The sequence below is a fragment of the Canis aureus genome, chromosome 3, assembly GCF_053574225.1.
Source record: "Canis aureus isolate CA01 chromosome 3, VMU_Caureus_v.1.0, whole genome shotgun sequence".
Taxonomy (NCBI): domain Eukaryota; kingdom Metazoa; phylum Chordata; class Mammalia; order Carnivora; family Canidae; genus Canis; species Canis aureus.
The window spans coordinates 79,321,237-79,342,868 of NC_135613.1; the positions used below are offsets into that span (position 1 = coordinate 79,321,237).

The 21,632-nt window shown below is 35.7% G+C and overlaps 1 protein-coding gene across 1 annotated transcript; it reads right to left on the reverse strand.

Moving 5' to 3' along the window:
* Positions 1–960: 960 nt before the first annotated feature.
* Positions 961–11,268, reverse strand: LOC144305945 (olfactory receptor 8B12-like). The gene is made up of 2 exons (XM_077885117.1): positions 11,098–11,268; positions 961–3,634 (listed from the first exon to the last, which is right to left on the reverse strand). Exon 2 carries the CDS (start codon positions 3,616–3,618, stop codon positions 2,683–2,685), a length of 936 nt encoding a protein of 311 aa, XP_077741243.1. The 5' UTR covers positions 3,619–3,634; positions 11,098–11,268; the 3' UTR covers positions 961–2,682.
* Between the last annotated feature and the right edge of the window lie 10,364 nt (positions 11,269–21,632).

A 21,632-nucleotide genomic window follows, 5' to 3' on the forward strand; every position in this document is an offset into this window, starting at 1 on the left:
CTTTCAAAAGAAAACATGAGAATATATTTATAACTTTGTAATAGGTAAAGATTAAATAGGACACAGCGCTAACAGTAAAGGAAAAAGTTGATAGATGGGAGTTTCATTAAAATTAAAACATCTGTTACCAAAAAGACATCATTAGGAATGGCCATCTGAAAAGGCAAGCCACAGACTGAGCAAAAATAACTGCAATGTATATGTCTGAAAAAGGATTAATATCCGGAATATACTTTTCTAAAACTCAAATTAATAAGAAAAAGACCTAAGGTACTATTTTTGGGTAGGCAAAACACTTGAACAGACACTTCACAAAGGATGATATCCAAATATATACCACTTATAAATCAACATCATTACTTATGAGGGAAGTATAAGAAAAAGACTAAAGTGATATTGCACTACATATCCAAAAGAGCAATTAAAATGAAAAGAATTGAAAACAATGATAGTTCAGAAGGATGAGGAGCATCCTTAAACTGGAAACTGTTGGCAATGCAAATCAGTTTAAAATATTTGGAAGAGGGATCCCTGGGTGGCGCAGCGGTTTGGCGCCTGCCTTTGGCCCAGGGCGCGATCCTGGAGACCCGGGATCAGATCCCACGTCGGGCTCCCGGTGCATGGAGCCTGCTTCTCCCTCTGCCTGTGTCTCTGCCTCTCTCTCTCTCTCTCTCTCTGTGACTATCATGAATAAATAAATAAAATCTTTAAAAATAAATAAATAAATAAATAAAAATAAAATATTTGGAAGATTGTCTGATAGTATTTGAGAAGCCTAGAAGTATATCTATTCTATAACCCATATATCCACATCTAGATATAGACCCAACATAAATAAATATATTTCAAAGAAACTATACGCTCAAAAATGTTCAGAGTATCTTTATTAACAATAATATTCAGAAACTGAAAACAAGCCAAATATCCATTAAGGCAATAGTTGATATATAAATTGTTCTATATTTATACAGTGGAATATTAAACAGCAATAACCAAGAACAAATATTTATACATATAATGTTACTAGCGAAACTCACACTACACTTTGTATTGAGAGAAAGAAGCCAGACATAAAAAAAGTAAATGTAATATTTACATGAAGTTCAAGAATGAACAAAATGAATCTGATAAAACTAAAAATAGTAGCTATTTCCAGAAAGAGAATTGGGAGTAATATTTCCTGGAAGGGTCAAGGAGTAATATTCTGAAATGATGCAAATCTATTTCTTGGTCTAGGTGATGGTTACATAGCCTTACATATGTGAAAAAATTCATTGACACCTCAGATTTGTGTACTTTGCTGTACATAACTTATACTTCAACTTAAAGGGAGGTGAGGTTTTTTTTTAATTACCAGCATTGTACTGCTTTTCCATCAACCTTTTGAAACCCTCAACTCATAAGTAACTCAATGATATTTCCCTCTATAATATTATCTAAAGCACAGTCGTCTCTACACTTGCATTTCTTTTATTACATCCTCATTGAACAGAACCATCATAAAGGATAAAACTAAACATTTATCCTAACTTTATTTTTTTCTAATAGAAGAGAACTATCCTTAGAAAAGTTAATAAGTCAAGGTATCTTGCAAACAGTTCACGTTCCATTGCTTCTAAAAGAGCTGTTACCACTAATAATGTATTCAGGCCCCAAAATTGTTCTGATTCTTTACATAAGCTGTGCTTCCATTTAACTAATACTGTGAATATATGACCTGTCCTGACTCCAACATCTCTTTGCCTTACCCTGCACCCTACCATTAAAATATCACAACTATTTGCAATGTCTTAAAATACAATGGCAACTACCTTCTTGATGACTAGTTGGTTGATGCTGCTCTAACGACTCACATCTATCCAAAACTATTACTCAGTTATATCATTCAGACACTTGAAGTAAGCCTCCAAATTCTACCTTTTTAATCTGTAAATAATGAGTGAAGCTTTTATCCAACATTTTTAACTCCCTTAAATCTGTATATCTCTCCATTAGAAGATCTAATAACTAAGCCTGCATCCTTACAGCACTGCATACCACTTCAACAGATACCACACTTGATTCTATAGGGAAATTCAGTCTCCACCAAAAAACCTTAAACCTTAGCATTTTGCAAGATCAAATTACCACATTTTTCACCACTATCATTGTTGCAAAAATAGCATTCCAAAGATTAACTCTTAAAAAGTTGCATATCACTATAAATAAATAAGATTTCTTTAAATGCAAAAATAAAAATAAAAGCTTTCAAATGAAATCTGTCAGGAAATAAGGTACATCACAATAGCATGGCTAAAGGAAATAAGAGCAAAGTGTTTTCAAGGGCCTAGATTTGAGCCCCAGCTCTGGCACGAGGTAAATATGTGCCCATGGACAACCTACAAAGTATTTCTGAGTCTCCAGTGTGTAATGCATAACATGAAGGACTAGGTTAAAGTATATCTTAGGCCTATTCAAGACTAACTCTCTATGACTGTGAAACTATTTTCATAAAACAAAAATGATTAGAATATTTAGGGTAGAATAAAGAGCAGAGGGAACACTTATGCTTAAGAACAAGTTAAAATTTTTCCTCTAGGTATATAAGAAAAAATACTGGTGTTTGTTTCCTTCACTGAAAAAAAAAAAAAAGAAAAGAAATACTCTGATAAATACAGCTTTGGATCTCCTTTCACAATCATTTCAAGAGAAGAGTTTTCTGCCTAATGTTTTCTTCAGGGCAATTTTGACATCCTTATTCCTCAGACTATAAATCAGCGGGTTGAACATGGGTACCACAGCAGTATAGAATATGGAAGACACTTTCCCCTGGTCAAGGGGTAAAATAGAAGGTGGTTTGAGATACATAAAAGCTCCTGATCCAAAGAAAAGAGATACCACAATTATATGGGAACTGCAGGTACTGAAGGCTTTGGATCTGCCCTCAGTTGAACTAATGTGGAGAATACTAGAAAGAATGAAACCATAAGAGATGAAAATGGTCACAATAGGCACCCCAATGCCAATGGTCACAACAATGAAGACCACCAGCAAATTTATGTAAGAGCTGTTGCAGGAGAGCTCAAGGAGGGGAATGATATCACACATATAGTGATTGACAAGGTTGTCAGCACAAAAGGTTATAAACATGATGTTTCCCATATGGGTCACAGCCCCAAACACCCCCATCCCATAAACACCCAACATGAGGAGTAAACACACCTGAGGAGACATGGTGACCGTGTACAGCAGTGGTTTACAGATGGCGACATAGCGGTCATATGCCATCGCTGACAAGATATAGGATTCAGAAAAGACAAAGAAACAGAAGAAAAAAAACTGAGTCACACACCCCGCATAGGAAATGATGTTTCTCTTTGAGACAAAACCCATTAACATTTTAGGAGTGAGAGTAGTGGAATAACTAAAATCAATGAAAGACAAGTTGAGGAGGAAGAAGTACATGGGAATATGAAGGTGAGAATTCAGCCCAATCAGGGTTATGAGGCCCAGGTTCCCCACCACGGTGACCACATAAAAACCTAGGAACAGGAAGAAGAGGGGCATCTGGAGTTCCGGCTCATCTGTTAAGCCTGCCAGGATAAACTCTGTCACAGAGGAGGCGTTATCTGCAGCCATTGTCCTCTAGGAGGGTCTGTAAAGGAAAAAGAAACAAATCACTGAGACAGAAAGAGGCTACACGCCATGCAAGTGCAGGGGGGCGGACGTGGAGAAGACACAGATGGGAAGGTTCACTGAGTACTAACTATGGGATGGACACTGTCCTAAGTGCCATGTGGCATTATGATTATCCCCAGTTCACAGAGGAAGACACTGAACCTGAGGGACTTGCACAAGTCCCGATGCTGCTGAGTGACAATAGAAGGTGAACTTGGGTGATCTTGCTCCTGGGCTTGAGCTTTTACCCCCTCTGCTATAGGACAGACCAGGTCAGACAGACACTAACCCTGCTTCTGCTTGCAGTCACAGAGCTCTTCTCCATTGGCTCTCATCTAACTCTTTCATGGACACTCAGATGGCCCCAGTGAACAGAAAGTGACAACTCAGAGCTCAGACCCTCTGCTGCTACTTCTACTCTCAGATCCTCTGCTTGGAGGATCAAAACCTCTAATTGTTTTGCTGAGCTCAAGAACTTGATCTCTGAGTGTGGCTTTGTCCCAAGTCTCTTGTCCAAATTCCAGGCATGAGACAGCATCCTTTCCTAATGCCCATGGATAACAGGAGATGAAAGAGTTTTATTCTGGGATTAGAGATCTCCGTGACGTAGTTGTAGGGACTCCCTCAGGATCACTGCTCCAGAGACTCACTTCCCTAAGGAAGAAGAAATGTTTGTTTATGCATTTGATAATGCTTGATGTGGCTTTCAATGACCTAACCTTTCATTCTGGTTACATCTTTGTAAGCACAATTCAAAACAAAGCCTCATGGGAAAAATAGTACTTGCTCCTTGTATTGAGTGCTTACTATGTACCAAACACAGTATAGATCCAGCATCCTTGTACTAAAACCAAGTTTCTAAAGCAATGCACAAAAAATTAATACCTTTTTATTTCTCACAACAGCCCTATAGATTAGATCTATCAATCTCTCCTTTAAAGTAAGGAGCACACATGCTAGTAGGTTCCAGAATCTTGAGTCAAACTCTACTCCGTCCAATTTTAACTTCTTAGTTTTAATCACTAAGCACGCTACCTTCTTCTAAGTGACAATGAAATCTCTGAAGCAGCCATTTTTACTTACTAGGATCTCATGAGAGTCTTTATAGATAAAAACAAGTACTTATATAACTTTAAGGGAATGTAGGAAGTGCTAAAACCAAGAAAGGTAAAATTAAGGGAATCAGACTTTAGAGAAGGATATTCATTATTTCTCAGTCACATCCAATATATACCAAGAATTATTTTTTTAAGATTTTTACTTATTTTTTCATGAGAGACACACAGGCAGAGACACAGGAGAGGGAGAAGCAGGCTCCACTCAAGGAGCCCGACGTGGGATTCGATCCTGGGACTCCCTGGGCCGAAGGCAGGTGCCAAACCACTGAGCCACCCAGGGATCCTCCCAAGAATTATTTGATCCTTCTCCACGCTTAAAAATAAACTTTCTCTGAATTTTCTCCACTACTTAACCCTTCATTTTAAGCTTGACTATTAAAAACAAATTATTTGTCAGATAACTAAGAACAACTTCTATCAATACCTAAAGGCAGAGAACAGAGTCTTCAATCAATATGTCAGATTATGGGGAGTTGATGAAAGACTTTGAACAAGGATGGCCTTCTTTTATCGCCTATCAATTGAATATCTATCCCATTCCTAAAACTTTTCTAAGTCTTGGTGAAAAAACACAAAGTGGTTCCTGCCCTCGTGGGGCTTTTAATCAAGTGAGAAAAGACAAAATACATGAAAGAAAGAAAGAAAGAAAGAAAGAAAGAAAGAAAGAAAGAAGAAAGAAAGAAAGAAAGAAAAAAAGAAAGAAGAAAGAAAAGAAAGAAAGAAGAAAGAAAGAAAGAAAGAAAGAAAGAAGAAAGAAAGAAAGAAAGAAAGAAAGAAAGAAAGAAAGAAAGAAAGAAGAAAGAGAAAAAGGTAAAATATGTAACTTGAAAAGTTATATGAAGAAAAGGAATACAAGGAATAGGGATAGCAAAGGCAAAGTTTACAGAATTCAGTTTTAAAATAGAATAATCTGACATTCAAGTGATAACTTTGACTTTGAAAGAGACCTAAAAAGTGTTTGCTTGGTACGATTAGTTACTCTAATAAAACACTGGACATTCATGACTCAATCCAGCACCTTTCTACAGCATCACATTTTTATACTGCACTGTAAATGCAATATGTTAACCCAGATTACTTGATCTGAGGGAGGAAATTCTGATGGTAGTAACAAGATAGAGGGCCAAGAGATCTTGCTGAGGTTTTAGACAATCACAAGTCATGCAATATAAATTATTAACTAAGACTGATATAAAGACTAATAAAACTTTGTGCAGCAATTTTTCCAGGGGCTTTATATATAAGTATAGCAAATTTTCCATCCAAAAATGTCTCTTTTGGATAAATTCAAGTGTTAGCAGATGAGTTCCGTTTTTGCTCATAGTTAAGGGATGAAGTCCTCTCGGAGAAGTTAAGAAATCAAAACACAAAGGCAGAGAAGTCCATCTTCCTCAGGCAGAGCCAACTAAAACCACTATACACACCCTCTGTGTGTTTATGTGAGAACACGCATCAGTGAGGACTTGCTTCCCCTCAGCTAAGACTCAATAATAATGGTCCCTCAGCTGTGTGTTTACGTGAGAAATTTCCGTGGCCTAGAGCAACTCTAATGAATCCCAATCCCTTTTCTCAATCCCACTACACATTCAAGAAACAGAAAAAGCAATCTATTATCAAAAAATTAAAATAAGCACTACAGTTAAACTCTCCTTAGACCTAAAGGCAATGAAGACCTTAGGGGTTAATTAAATGTTCACTTTCCTCTAGAAATCTTAGAGGGTTCTTGAATGCATGATGCAACACCGGGAAAACTTCTGAGATTTTTGTCACCTCAAAGGTGGTTTCCATGGGAATTTCATTTCAAATGCATCTAGATTTTATTTCAAGTGAACTGGGGCTGCTACAAAGTCATTTCTACTAGTGACTTGTTCTAATACAAGCAGAAAGAAACATAGAAATAAATATTCTTTTTTTTAAGATTTTATTTATTTGACAGAGAGAGCACAAGCAGGGGGAGCAGGAAAGGGAGAAGCAGGCTCCCTGCTCAGCAGGGAGCCCAACAGGGGCTGGATCCCAGGACCGAGGGATAATGACCTGAACTGAAATCAGTCAGTTGCTTAACTGGGTCACCCAGGCACCCCAGAAATAAATATTCTTGATTAAGTTACTTTTGTTGCAGAACTATCTTCCCAAAATTTGAATCTCTGTATAATGGATTTCTTGTTCTATTTATTGCTATCACTAAAATATATGTGAGACATGGATTATAACATACTAATGTGGAAAATATGTATAATACAGTGTCTTTGTATATATACCTCATGCACATGCATTAGCCCTCATATGTCTGGTAAACCTTCAGGCAGCACCAGAGTAGTGTGAGGTCAGTACCCTTCACTCCACACAAGAGAACTACAAGAATAAGCCACAATTCCAACCAAAAAAGTTAGAGAGCCTGCCCAGAGAGAAAAGATGGTAGCTGAAATGTCTTCATTTAATGTGTCTTCAGTTAGGCTCTCAAGATGCTCATAAAATTAAATTCATCTCTCAGAAGTCCTATGATATAGGGGCACCTGGGTAGCTCTGTCAGTTAAGCATCTGACTCTTTTTTGACTTGGGTCATGATCTCAGGGTTTGTGTGATCAAGTTCCGCATTGCGCTCTGCATTGGGCATGGAGCCTGCTTAAGATTCTCTTTCTCCTTCTCCTTATGCTCCTCCCTCCCCCTAAAAAAGAAGTCATATGATCTATATTATACTTAATGTTGAATTAGTTCTTACTCTGTGTGTTTGGCATATTAAATACTATGTACAGGGATTCAAAAGAAATGGTTCTTGCTGTAAAGAAATTTATAGTTTAGTAGAGGCATCTCCTATTCTATCACCTTATTGCCCTCATGTTTCAAATTTTCTAGGGTTCACTTCTCAAGTCTCTGGACCTCTTCTTTCTTAAATGTTTGGTGAGCTCATTCATGACTTCAACAACGTCGTCGGTATGGTTAGCTCTCACATTTAGTTTTCACATTGCTGTGAATTCCCTGTCTTATGTATACAAATTCTTTATTAAAATGCCATCCTGTTGTCACCCTGAACTCAACAAATATAAAATTTAGCACATCTTTTTTGGCCCCAAAACAGACATCTGCCTAGCCTTCCCATTCCTTTATTGGAGAGGAAGTAGAGGGTGATATTAATGGGGTATCATAAGTCCTAGTTCATTTGGATTGGTCCTAATTTACATATGTTTTCCCAGAAAATTTAGTAGAAGCAGATTCTTTCACTATGAAATATATTCTAGTTAAATGAGATATTCTATACAGAATCAAACCAACCTCTACAATTCCTAGCTACCTACTAGCTGTGTAGCCTTGGAAACTTAGTTTAGCCTCTCCTAAGCTTCAAATTATTTATTTTAAAATGGGGATAATAATCATAAATGGTGCCATTTCCATTACTGAAACATAAAAGGCATAATAATTATTATGTTGTTGCTATCATCATCATCATTCAAATCTACACCCTGGCATGAAAAAGATATTTTAGACTGCCCTACTATTCAGGATTATCTAAAACAGGGAGAGAATAAAAACAGGAACATCAGTTAAACTTTTTAAAGTAAAAATAGTGTCAAGAGATAAGATCGGGATTTAATATCTCTGTGGTTTGAGAGAGAAGGAAAGAAAGAACCACAAATCAAATTTGACTAAAATTTTGGTTTCTATGGAACCATGAGTAAGAAGGCAGGAATAACTAAAGAATGGGGAGCATCAGGAGTTAGATTTTAGTCTAGATGACAAAATGCCAGAGGACACAAGGGTCCCCAAAAAACTCTAAGTTATGGCTGCCTCCAGGGCACTGAGGACTCCTCATGCCTGCAACCAGCAGACAAGTGGATTCACCATCCTGGCAAAAATAATTGATCCTAATCAGCAAGAGAAGTAGGGCTGCCTTCACTCATGGGGGCATAAAGGACCATGTGTAGAACCCAGATATTCCATTTGGATGCTCTCTGGTGTTTTTGCGCCATTGTAACTGTAAGTGGATATGGACAGCAAGTCCCAGATGCAAAGAATATAATTGACAAAGATTCAAACCCTTTCATAGTGAAGGGATCCTCTATTTTAGACATTTATTCATGGATCAGTAAATAATGGGGCCTAGCTTTATAATAGTTATCAATAAATATTTGTGGAATTTATTATTTTCACTTAAAATATATGTGGATTCTTCTCTAACACTCTCCCACCCCAGTTCGTGCTCATGTCCATTCAGTTACATTATAATTTTTCATTCTCAATACTTAATGTCCACATTATGAGAACTATGCAAATAACCATCACTATATAAATAATCAGCCAAATACTATATTTTAATTATGTTTCCTATTTGTACTATCTGAAATTTTTCCTGGAATTGATAACGTCCCAATGCCATGTATCTCTCCTTCATATTTTCACATGCTGCATAGTATCTATCAAATACCCATCAATATTAATTTCCAAATGTTCAAACATATGGGACTATCTGTCAATTTCCTTTTTTCCCTGGAGGTTTGCACCCTCTATATGTACTGGAATGATTGCCTTTTAGACCCAGTGTATGGCCATCAGCCTGGAATTCCCTATGCTGCTCTCTTGTGTTAGATCCCCTCTTTCCTAGATCCCAGCATCAGTGTCTGTGACAAGTCCAGTAGCATTCTCATTTCTGTTCTTTTATATATTATGTGATTCTCTCTCTATCTCTATCTTGTCCACCTCCCTATCCCACCCCATCCTGCCGCCACGTCTCTCTCTCTTTCTTTCTTTCTCTCTCTCTCAAAACTCTTACGACCTTCATCCACAATGTTCTCAAATCCACAATAATATTCATGGTATGTTTATTTTCTTTCAGAGTGTTCCTTTGATCTAGCAATACAAATCTTCTAGTTCTGGAAATTTTTCTCATACTCTTTATTGATAATTGTCTTCCCACACAATTTTTTTTGTTATTTCTTTCTAGAATTATTATTATTCAGATATTGGAGTTATCCTCCTCTTTTTTCCTTTAGCATTTTTCAAACTTTGAGACAATTCATCAACTTTAATATCTGCCACACCTATTTTAATATTTTATTATTGGTCTACATAATAAAGTTCACCCATTTTAAGCCTAAAGTTCAATGAATTTTAGTAAATATATACAGTTGTGTAAACAATAACACAATGAAGATATATAATGTTTCTATCACTCCAAAAAAGCTCTCTCCTGCCTCTTTGAAGACAAACTCCTCACCCCATTTTCTAGGCCCAGACAATCATTTCATCTGCTATCACTATATTTTTGCCTATTCTACAATTCCATGTCAATGTAATTATGAACTATGAAGTCTTTTATATCTACTTCATATTCTTCTAGTGGCTCCTTCTCCATTCTTCAAACTGACTAGGCCTACACTTAAAGCAAGAACTGTCATTTATACTGCATTCTATAGTTTACAAAACCCCTTCACACACATTATGTCTTCATTAATCCTCACAAACCTTGTATCATTTTCACACACTTCAGAAAATAAAATTGGAATATATATATATATATATATATATATATATATATGACCTGCACATAGTAGGAAATTAGCATATCAGTGCACTGATGGAAGTCTTTTACCTTCTGATTTCAAAGTTTATGATCTTTCCACTGCTTTACCATTTCATGCACTTTCCAACTTTTCTAGAGGATTCTGGGAGTTTCAAAAGTAATTGTAATGTAATTGAAGCATTTCAGAAAAAGACGTGGTGGAGAGCAAAATTTAACAACAAATGCAGAGAATTTTAGAGGAATAAATCAGGAATGAGAATTGGATCTATCATGGAGATAAAGACTGTGCTGTAACAATCCTAGTCAAGTCTTGAGCCTCCAATCCCGCCCAAACAACAAAATGAAGATATTCGATACATTTAAATAAACTGAAACTGAATTCAATACTGATTAAATGAAAGCCTCTCTCTCTCCCTCCTTAGTCCCTCCCGCCTCTACACACACTCCTCATTAATATAAGGACAGTGTAAAGCCACAGGGTTCCACCTACTTAGGGAAAGCAGCTTGACATGATCACCATTTGAGTCACATCCACAGTCAAAGGCAAGCATCCCTGTAATTGCCAGTACCCTGGCATGTTATTTACAAAATCATCTCTTGCTCCTAGCACAGATACTCCAAAGGCTGGAACTGCAAACACTCCCGGCTCAGAGCCAGCTGTCTGAATCCATTGTGTCCTCACTCTGCTTATCCTGGGACTCCATTGGGACAGCTATGCATGCCCACACAACAATATCATTATCACTTGCACACACAACTGCAGAGCACATGCTCACAGGTTCCCCACTGCTTCCACAGGGGTCCTACCTCAAGAGATTGTGTCCAGTACATTCCCGGGATCTGATGGTCAAGTCCAAAACTTTGTATTTCCCACTGTTGTTGATGTCCATGACATTTACCAAAGAGTTTCCATGCCAGTGAGTTGCTGCCATGGTCCACTTCTGAATTGTAGTCCGCATTTTGAAAAGCTGTTGTCTGGAGCTGTACTTTGGAGACCAACCAGGAAAGGACCCCAAAAATGTGAGAAAGATCAGCTTAAACTATTATCATTTCCATAAGTTTTCAATAAAAAATATAGAAACAAGCTTTTTCTTAGTATATATATTAATTAGAAGGACCCACAAAAAACAGAATCATGTGGTACAGCAATTGCATCATGACTTTCTCTAACTCATATAAATCTGTTTTAATGTTGCAATGTTATTTTACTGCCCAGTGATCCTTGACCCTCTTCTTGAAACTAGAAGTGTCCTAAACTGATAGAATATGAGTGTACTTTGACCAGACAGATCCGCAAAGGGGATTTCACTCTAGTGGTTGATGTGGGCTGTATTGTTAAGTAACTTCTATTCTTTAGGTCTCATTCTTTCCTCTTGAAATGATCAGTTTCACAAGAAGGGACTCTAGCTTCTTAAGAGGTCAGGTAAGGGTGACCATAATGATCTTAATGAACTCCATTTTATAATGTTTTTCTTACTCTTTTTTTTTTTTTTTACATTCAGGAAATTTTTGCCTAACTTGCTATGAGAAAGAATTTCTCCTATATTTTCTTCTAAAAATTTAAAAGCTTTAGCTTTTACATTTAAGACAATGATCCGTTTTAAGTTCATTTATGCAAATGATAATATAAAGGCTGAGGTTCATTTTTTCCCCCATATTGATGTCTAGTTATGCCAGCACCATCTGTTTGTTGAAAACAGTGTCTCTTCATTGAATTACCCTTATACCTTTGTCAAAATCAAACGACTATATATATATGGGTCCATTTTAGATTCTATCCTTTTCCATTGATCTTTATGTCTACTACTTAATTATTATAACTGTATAATAAGTCCTAAAGTCAAGTAGTTTCAATCCAACTTTGTTCTTCTTCTTCAAAATCTTTTTCATTATACTAGATCTTTTCATATAAATTTTGAAATAAACTTATCAATTTCTTTCTTTTAAAAAAAGGCTGTTAGGATTTTAATTGAGATTGCATCAAACCTGCAGATTAATTTGGTGAGGATTGCCATCATTGAGTTTTCTAGTCCATGTACATTGTATAACTATCCATTCATTCTTCTTTATTTTTCCTTTGCAATGTTTTATTTGTGGAGGTCTTTTGTTAAATGTATTCCTTAGTATTTTTAATACTAATAATTGGAATTTTTACAATTTCATTTTCTAATTATTTATTACTAATTTATAGAAATATAGTTGATTTTTGTATATGGATCTTAAATCTTGAGACTTTATGAAACTCATTCACTAGTTCTATTGCTTTTTTGTCAATTCTTTTTTTTTGTTTGTTTGTTTGTTTGTTTTGTCAATTCTTTAATGTTTTATACATACATGATTATGTCACCCACAGATAAGAATAGATTTATTTCATTTCTGATATGTTCATTAATTATTTGTTTCTTGCCTTATTGTACAAGTTAGAACTTAGTACAATGCAAAAAAGAAATGAAGAGTTTAGATATGTTTATCTTATTTCTGAACTTAGAAGAAATTGAGTCTTTCATACTAAATATGATGTCAGCCATATATTTTTCAGAGATGCCTGAATCCAGTGAGAATGGCCCATTGCTGAAATTTTATATCATGAAAGGGTATTGAATTTTTTGAATGCTTTTTCGCTGCCTTTTAAAAATGTTATATGGTTTTTCTCCTTTTTCCTATTAATATGATGAATTACATTTTTGCTGTCAAGATGTAAAATCAAATATACAATCCAAGAATAAACTTTATCATGATATATTATGCTTTTACACATGTTGGATTCAAATTGTTAATGTTTTATTTTATTAAGGGTTTTTAAATCTTTGTTTACAAGGAATACTGATCTGTGTTTCCTTGTGATATCTTTGTCAGGTTAGGTAATAAAGGCCTCCTAAGAGATTTGGGAAGTAGTCCCTCCTCTCTCCTCTGAAAGCCCTTGTGTACAATTGGAGAATTATTTCTATTTAAGTGTTTGATAAAATTAACTTATGAACAAGCTTGGCTTCAAGTTTCATTGTGGGAAAAATTTCTATTAAAATTCAATTTCTTTAATAGTTACTAAGCTACTCATATTTTCTGTTTCTTCATTTGGTCAGTCTTGGTAATTTTGTCTTTCTCAAGACAAATTTCTTCCTCTACTTTGTCTAATTTAATGGCACAATATGATAACCCTTTATGTTTATGATTCTTTAGTGTGTGTAGAATCTCATTGATATCTCCACTTTCATTCCCTATTCGGTAACGTGTGTCTTCACTATTATTTTTCTTTTTTTCTATGATTTTTCTTGATTAGTATGGCTAGATATTTACCAATTTTATTATTGATCACTTCAAAGGACAGCTTTTGGTTATATTTATTTTTCTCCACTGGTTTTCTGGTTTCTGTTTCATTGACTTCTGTTCTTATCTTTTTCATTTCCTTCTTTCCACTTTTAGGTTTAATTTGGACTCCTTTTTTTAATTTTTCAAGGTAGCAGAAATTTAGATTTACTTACTATTTTCTTTTCTTATGTTGACATTTAAGCTATAGAGTTCCCTCTATTCACTACTTAACTGCTTCTAAATTTTGATATATGTATTTTCATGATTCAACTCTAAAAATTTCCCAACTGTGCTCATGATGTATCCTTTTATATCTAATTATTATGTAGAAATACATTGTTTGATTTCTAAAATTTAAGAGGTTTCCTTTTTAAATTTTTTTGTTTTTTGTTTAAATTATCCAACATATAGCACATCATTAGTTTCAAATGTAAAGCTCAATAATTCATCAGTTGCATACAACACCCAGTGTTCATCATATCACATGCCCTCATTGATGCCCATCACTCAATTACACCATATCCCTACCTACCTCCCCTCCAGCAACCCTCTGTTTGTTTCCTAAAGTAAAGAGACTCTCGTGGTTTGTCTCCCTCTCTGATGACTTCCCATTCAGTTTCCCCTCCCATCCCCTATGATCCTCTGAAATATTTCTTATATTCCACATATAAGTGAAACTATATGATAATTGTCTCTGGCTTATTTCACTCACTATAAGGATGGAACCTCAGTATAAGGAGAATGGAACCCTCCAGTTACATCCACATTAATGTAAATGGTAAGTATTCCTCCTTTCTGGTGGCTGAATAATATTCCATTATATATGTATATATGTATCACATCTTCTTTATCATTCATCTGTCGATGGATGTCTCAGCTCTTTACATAGTTTGGCTATTGTGGACATTGCTGCTATAAACATTGGGGTGCATGTGCCCCTTCAGATCATTATGTTTGTATCTTTGGGGCAATACCTAGTAGTACAATTGCTGGGTCACAGGGTAGTTCTATTTTAACTTTTTTAAATTTTTATTTATTTATAGTCATGAGAGACACAGAGAGAGAGAGAGAGGGGGACAAAAGCAGAGGGAGAAGCAGGCTCCACGCAGGGAGCCTGACGTGAGACTCAATCCTGGGTCTCCAGGATCACATCCTAGGCTGAAGGCGGCGCTAAACCACTAAGCCACCATGGCTGCCTCTATTTTAACTTCTTGAGGAACTTCCACATTGTTTTCCACAGTGGCTGGCTGTACCACCTTGCATGCCCACCAACAGTGGGAGCAAGTTCCCCTTTCTCAGCATCTGCACCAAACATTTGTTGTTTTCTGACCTGTTAATTTTAGCCATTGTGATTCATGTGAAGTGATATCTCATTGTGGTTTAAGGAGTTTCTTTATTATCTTATGCTGCGAATTTCTAATCTAATTCCATTGTGGTCAAAGAACATATTCTGTATTGTTGACTTTGTTAAATTAACTTTTGTTAAGTGGAACACAGAATGCCAGATTATGAGGTTCAATAACAGATCACAGGAGAAGTTGAAATAAAGTTTATTACTCACAGATCCTTGCAGGGCCACATGGGAAGGTCAAGGCAGATTACAGACAGAGCATTATGACCCATGCATACCTTTATTAGGATCCGTGGTACATTGCTTTGGGGATCCCAGACAAGCCAGATTGCTCAGTTTAAACTAAAAGAATGGGATTTTGGAAAGCTCCATAGGGGGTCTTATTTTAAGGCACATTAGGAGAAGGCCCTGGGGAGGCTGGGCAGCTGATTCCTCACAAGGGCTGTTGGGAAAGTCATAACAGGAACTTACATTTGCTTGGTGACTCTGTAGACCTCTGTTTAAGGCATATACTTGCATGAGGGGATAGTGTCAATTTAAGGTGTCTACAGGCTGTTTGGTCAAACAAAATGGATGTAGACACAGCAATACCATGGAGTAGATTGGCAGCATGATTTTCAACTTTAAAAAATCTACTGAAATTTGTTTAATGCTGTGTAGACTATTATTGCAAACATAATAAATGAATTTTTAAAAAATGATGTCTTCTGCCATTGTTGGGTGTACAAATTGTCAGTTATGCATGGTTGGTAAGTACTCGGCAGATTGTGGATAAAATCATTTATGTTTAGTTTTTCTGTCAATTTCTGTGAGAGATGCTAATTATGATAGTAGAATTATATATATTTTTTCCCTTTAATTCTGTCAAATTTTGTTTCATAGATTTTGAAATTCTGTTTTGGGGAGATATATATATATATATATTGCATTATATATATACATATATATATGTATATATATATAGCATTAGGGAATCATGATATATATACCATGATTCCCTAATGCACTGTTCCTTTTGTCATTATCTTTTAAAAATCTATTTTATCTAAAATTAATATAACTAATCCAGCATTTTCTGCTTCCTCTTTATGGCATTTGTTTTTTCATTCATTTACTTTTGCCTTTCTGTGTCTTTATAAAAAGTGTCCCTTGTTGGGCAGCCCCAGTGGCTCAGTGGTTTAGCACCTGCCTTTAGCCCAAGGCCTGATCCTGGAGACCCTGGATCGAGTCCCACATCGGGGTCCCTACATGGAGCCTGCTTCTCCCTCTGCCTGTGTCTCTGCCTCTCTCTCTCAATCTTTTTAAAGATTTTATTTATTTATTCATGAAAGACAGAGAGAGAGAGAGAGAGGCAGAGACACAGGCAGAGGGAGAAGCAGGCTCCATGCAGGAAGCCTGACGTGGGATTCGATCCTGGGTCTCCAGGATCACGCCCTGGGCCAAAGGCAGGCGCCAAACCACTGCGCCACCCAGGGACCCCTAAAAAAAAATCTTTAAAAAAATGTGTCACTTGTCGATAGCATATAGCTAGGTCTTATTGTTTTATTTATTTGTTTACAATACAAAAAGCAATCACTTCTTATTAATTGGAAAGTTTAATTAAAGTTTAATGTAATTATTGATATGTTTGAGTCTGGTCCCCTCATTTTAATTTGTTTTCTGCTTCCTCCTGTGTTTTTTGCACCTGTTTCTCTTTCCCTGAATTTTATTTGAATATTTTTTACAATTTGGTTTTATTTATTCTTTTTAAAGATTTTTATTTGTTCATGATAGACATAAAGAGAGACAGAGGCAGAGACACAGGAGAGGGAGAAGCAGGCTCCATGCCGGGAGCCCGATGAAGGAATCGATCGGAGACTCCAGGATCATGCCCTGGGCCAAAGGCAGGTGCTAAACTGTTGAGCCACCCAGGGATCCCCTACAATTTGGTTTTACACAAAACACTTGATTTTATATATAATGTGCATCATTTTAATATATAATGTTGTAAGTGTATATTACATAACTATATATTTATATACAAATATATAATGTATAAAATTTTATTTAAAATATATATTTTTACAATTTGATAAACATACAAAGTGCATCTACATATATTATAAATCCCACAATGAAATGTTATAGTTTTATTTAAACAGTATGTGATTTCTAAAGTCGAGAAAAAGTCATATAAATAAAAATAATCTTTTTTATTGTGGTCAAAAAACATATAAAATTTGCTATCTTAACCATTAAGTGTACAGTATAGTGTTAACTGTGCACATTTTTGTGCAATAGATCTCTAGAACTTTCTTCATACTGCAAAACTCTATATCCTTTGGAAAATAACTCCCCCCCCCAAAAAAAGGAAAATAACTCCCCTTTCCCTTTTCCCCCAGACCCTCTGGCAACCACTCTTCTACATTATGTTTCTAAGAGTTTAGCTACTTTGAATACCTCATGTAAGTGGAATCATGCAACATTTGTCTTTTGTGACTGGCTTATTTCACTTTGCCTAATATCCTCAGCGTTCATCCATGTGACAGCATTTTCTTCTTTTTTAAGGCTGAATAATGTTCTGCTTAATGGCTATAGCCCATGTTCTTTATCCATTCAACTGATGGATATACTGTTGATGGACACTTCCATACTTCTACCTCTTGATTATTGTGAATAACACTGAAGTGAACGCAGGAGTGTGACTGTTTAAGATCCTATTTTCAGTTCTTTTGGGTATATAACCAGTTATTTTTCAGATATTTTCCATTTGGGGTGTTCTTATTTTTATTCTTTTCTTCTTTTTGTTTAAGGATCCAAGTTTTCAACTGATATTTTCCTTCAGCTTGAAGAATTTCTTTCATCATTTCTTACATTGCAGCTTTTCTATTTTCCTCTTATCTAAAAATGTCCTTATTTCACTTTCATTCTTGAGTGTTTTTGCTAAATATAGAATTCTGGGTTGACAGTGTGTTTGTTGTTGTTGTTCTTAGCACTTTAAAGTTGTTGCTATACTCTCTTTGGGCTTTCTGATGAGAAATTAGCCAATGTACTCTATATGCAATACTTTGGTTTCCTTTTGCTGATTTTTATGATTCTTCATCTTTGACTTAAATAGTTTTACTATGATTTGCCTTTATATGAGCTTCTTTATATTACTTCTGTTTGGTATTCACTTAGCATCTTAGACCTAAAAATGTCTGTCTTTTATCAAATTAGGGAAATTTAAAGGATTATTTCTTCAGATATTTTTTGTGTCTCATTATTTCTTTTTTCTCTTTTAAATATTACAAACAAACATGTTTTACCATTTGGTAAATTCTAATAAGCCTCTGAGACTTTGTTCATATTACTCAGCATTTTTCTCTGTGTTTTACCTTCAGTAATTTCTCTTGGTCAGTCTTCAAGTTTACTTTGTCTTCTGTGATGTCCATTTAGTTGTCAAGTACATCCATTTTGTCATTGGGAAATTGTATTTTTCCATTGTAGAACTTATATGTTCTACATAGTGTTAGTATTCAGTGTTTCACTTTATAAGTTGAGATTTATCATTCCTCATCTAAGATTATCATTTATTGAAAACGTAATCTGTTTTACCTTATTGAGGACAGAGATAGGAACTGCTTTAAAATTCTTATCTGTTAGCTACAATATCTTGTTCATCTTGTGGATCTGATACAATTGATTTTTACTTGAGAAAGTTTTCAGTTTTCTTAATTCTATGTCAGGTAATTTTGGTTTGTATCCTGGACATTATGAATGTTAAGTGGAGATTCTAGATTCTGTTATTTTTCAGTTATTTTTTCCCCTGATGCATTTTATTTCCCTTCTTTTATCAGGTATTTTTTTGTCTGGACTTGAAATACATACTCTGCTTCTTGGGCAGTATCTCTAATACCATTTCACGTATTTTGGCTTTGTCTGAGCTTTGAGTCTATTCTGTACATGCATGTTTTAGGGTCAGGGGAATCTACTTTGAGGACTCCTCTGATTCATTTGTTTCCATAATTCCCCAAACTGTATCAGGGTATTGTTCCCTATCTTCCCTCCTCCAACTGAGTGTTTATTCCCTACCAGGTCAGCTTCTCTTCACTTTACAACAGCTTCAGGTAGTTGTTTTGCTTTTCCTTAATTGTATCTAGATATTATTATTATTATTTTTTATTATTATTATTATTCAGGGGTGTCATCTAGTAAGGTCAAAGTCCATTATACCCAGAATTACTTTTTTAAAAATCCGGGGTTTGGGGGTTTTTTTTAAAGATTTTATTTATTTATTCATGAGAGACACAGAGAGAGAGAGAGAGAGAGAGGCAGAGACACAGAGGGAGAAGCAGGCTCCATGCAGGAAGCCTGATGTGGGACTCAATCCCGGGTCTCCAGGATCACACCCTGGGCTGAAGGCAGCGTTAAACTGCTGAGCCACCCGGGCTGCCCTAAAAATCCGCTTTTATTCAAATTCCAGTTAGTTAACATACAGTGTCATATTAGTTCAGATATACAATGTAGTGTCAATACTTCCATACAACACCCAATGCTCATCACAAGTGCGCTCCTTAACCTCAATCACCTATTTTACCCATCCCCCCGCCTACTTCCATTCTGGTAACCATCAGTTTGTTCTTTATAATTAAGAGTCTGTTTCTAACACACATGCTTTTCTTTATCTTATACTATGTATAACATACATAAAGTGCAGAAACCTTCAGTTCAACACAATCTGTAATCACTACTCAGAAAAAGATACAGAACATTTCTGACATCCTAGAAATTTCCCTCATGCTGTTCTCCAGTCAACAACACTCTATACCCAAGAAGTTACCATATTCTGACTTCTTTCTTGAAGAACAGGAGCTCTTGCCTGTTCTTAAACCTTGCATGTTTTGTTTTCTGGTTTATTTTGCTCATCATTATGTCAGGAAATGGATTCATTTATGTTGTTTTGTGGAGTAATACTTTGGGGGTTTTGTGTGTATTATTTCTTTGTATTAATATACAACTATTTCCCCATTTCATCTTATGACAGTAGTTATTTCTTAAAAGAATATACTAGGTTATGCTGTTCTAATGAAAATAGAAGAAATATATAATGGCTTACATACTACAGAGATGTCTGTTGATTATATTATTACTTCAGATTTTCTAGGCAAATTTATAGAATAATAAAGGCTGTCAGTGCATCTCCAAATTATTTTTATAGTTCTAAAGCTAATGACATTATTGTTAGTTAATACACATCTAACATACACTTATGTTTTAAACGGTTAATATTATGAGGTTCATTTTTAGTCCATTCAAAGATATCCATTTTTCCATTATTGCACTTAACCACCTGTTAAGTTTCCTTAGTTAATCAGTTCAGAAAGTAGTTCATTGCCCATTTTATAAAATTAGAGAATTAGTTTTTGATGTATAGTAATTATATTTTTAGTATATGGTTCCTTTTTGCTTTTATAACAGATTAATAGCCATATCTTTAATTTATTTTACTTTGAATTTCCATTTGGAAGTCATGCTCCATTATATATTACTATTGTATTGTTACTAGGAAAATATTTCCTAGTTTCCTAGTAACTATTGCATTGTTACTAGGAAAATGTGTTATCAGCTTTATGACATACTAGAAATATATTGCAATGAGTCATGAATAATAAGTAGGTTAATAGCATAGAGTGGAGGAGGGCATTGTAGGAAGACCAATTCAGAAAAACAAAAACCTAGAAGTCCAGTAAAGTCCTGCATATTTGGGCAAACACAAGTGATGATATGGACTACATCACTGAGTGTATGGAAAGGAGATTGTTGCATTGTTAAGGATGATAATCTCGCATCTTACTCTGTGCTCTTTCAGTAGAGAATTAATTGAGATGTGAAACACAGCAACCTCACAAAAGATCAAAAGATCAGCTTTAATACTGATAGCTAACTGGAAGATAAAACTTAACTCCACAGTCACAATGGAATTCTCTCCTTTCCTCACTTCCTTCCCCAAAAGGTCTGATGAACCCAGGCACAGAGAAAATATACCTCTCAAGCCTTCCCTACTAAGGGGGATGAAACACATGGAAGAGGAGACAAGTACTGCTCGAGAGGACAGGCCAGTCCTATAAAAAGGAGGCCTAAAAGACAACCTACAGAATGGGAGAAGATATTTGCAAATGACATATCAGATAAAGGACTAGTATCCAAACTCTATAAAGAACTTCTTAAACTCAACAGCAAAGAAACAAACAAGCCAATCATGAAATGGGCAGAAGACATGAACAGAAATTTTACCAAAGAAGACATAGACATGGCCAACAAGCACATGAGAAAATACTCTGCATCACTTGCCATCAGGGAAATACAAATCAAAACCACAATGAGATACCACCTCACACCAGTGAGAATGGGGAAAATTAACACGGCAGGAAACAACAACTGTTGGAGAGGATGTGGAGAAAGGGGAACTCTCTTGCACTGTTGGTGGGAATGTGAGCTGGTGCAGCCACTCTGGAAAACTGTGTGGAGGTTCCTCAAAGAGTTAAAAATAGAGTTACCTTATGACCCAGCAATTGCACTGCTGGGGATTTACCCCAAAGATACAGATGCAGTGAAAAACTGGGACACCTGCACCCCTATGTTTAAAGCAGCAATATCCACAATAGTCACACTGTGGAAGGAGCATCGGTGCCCATCAAAAGATGAATGGGTAAAGAAGATGTGG

Excerpts from the sequence above, each read along its gene's own strand:
- LOC144305945 (XM_077885117.1), bottom strand. The coding sequence starts at position 3,618 with ATGGCTGCAGATAACGCCTCCTCTGTGACAGAGTTTATCCTGGCAGGC.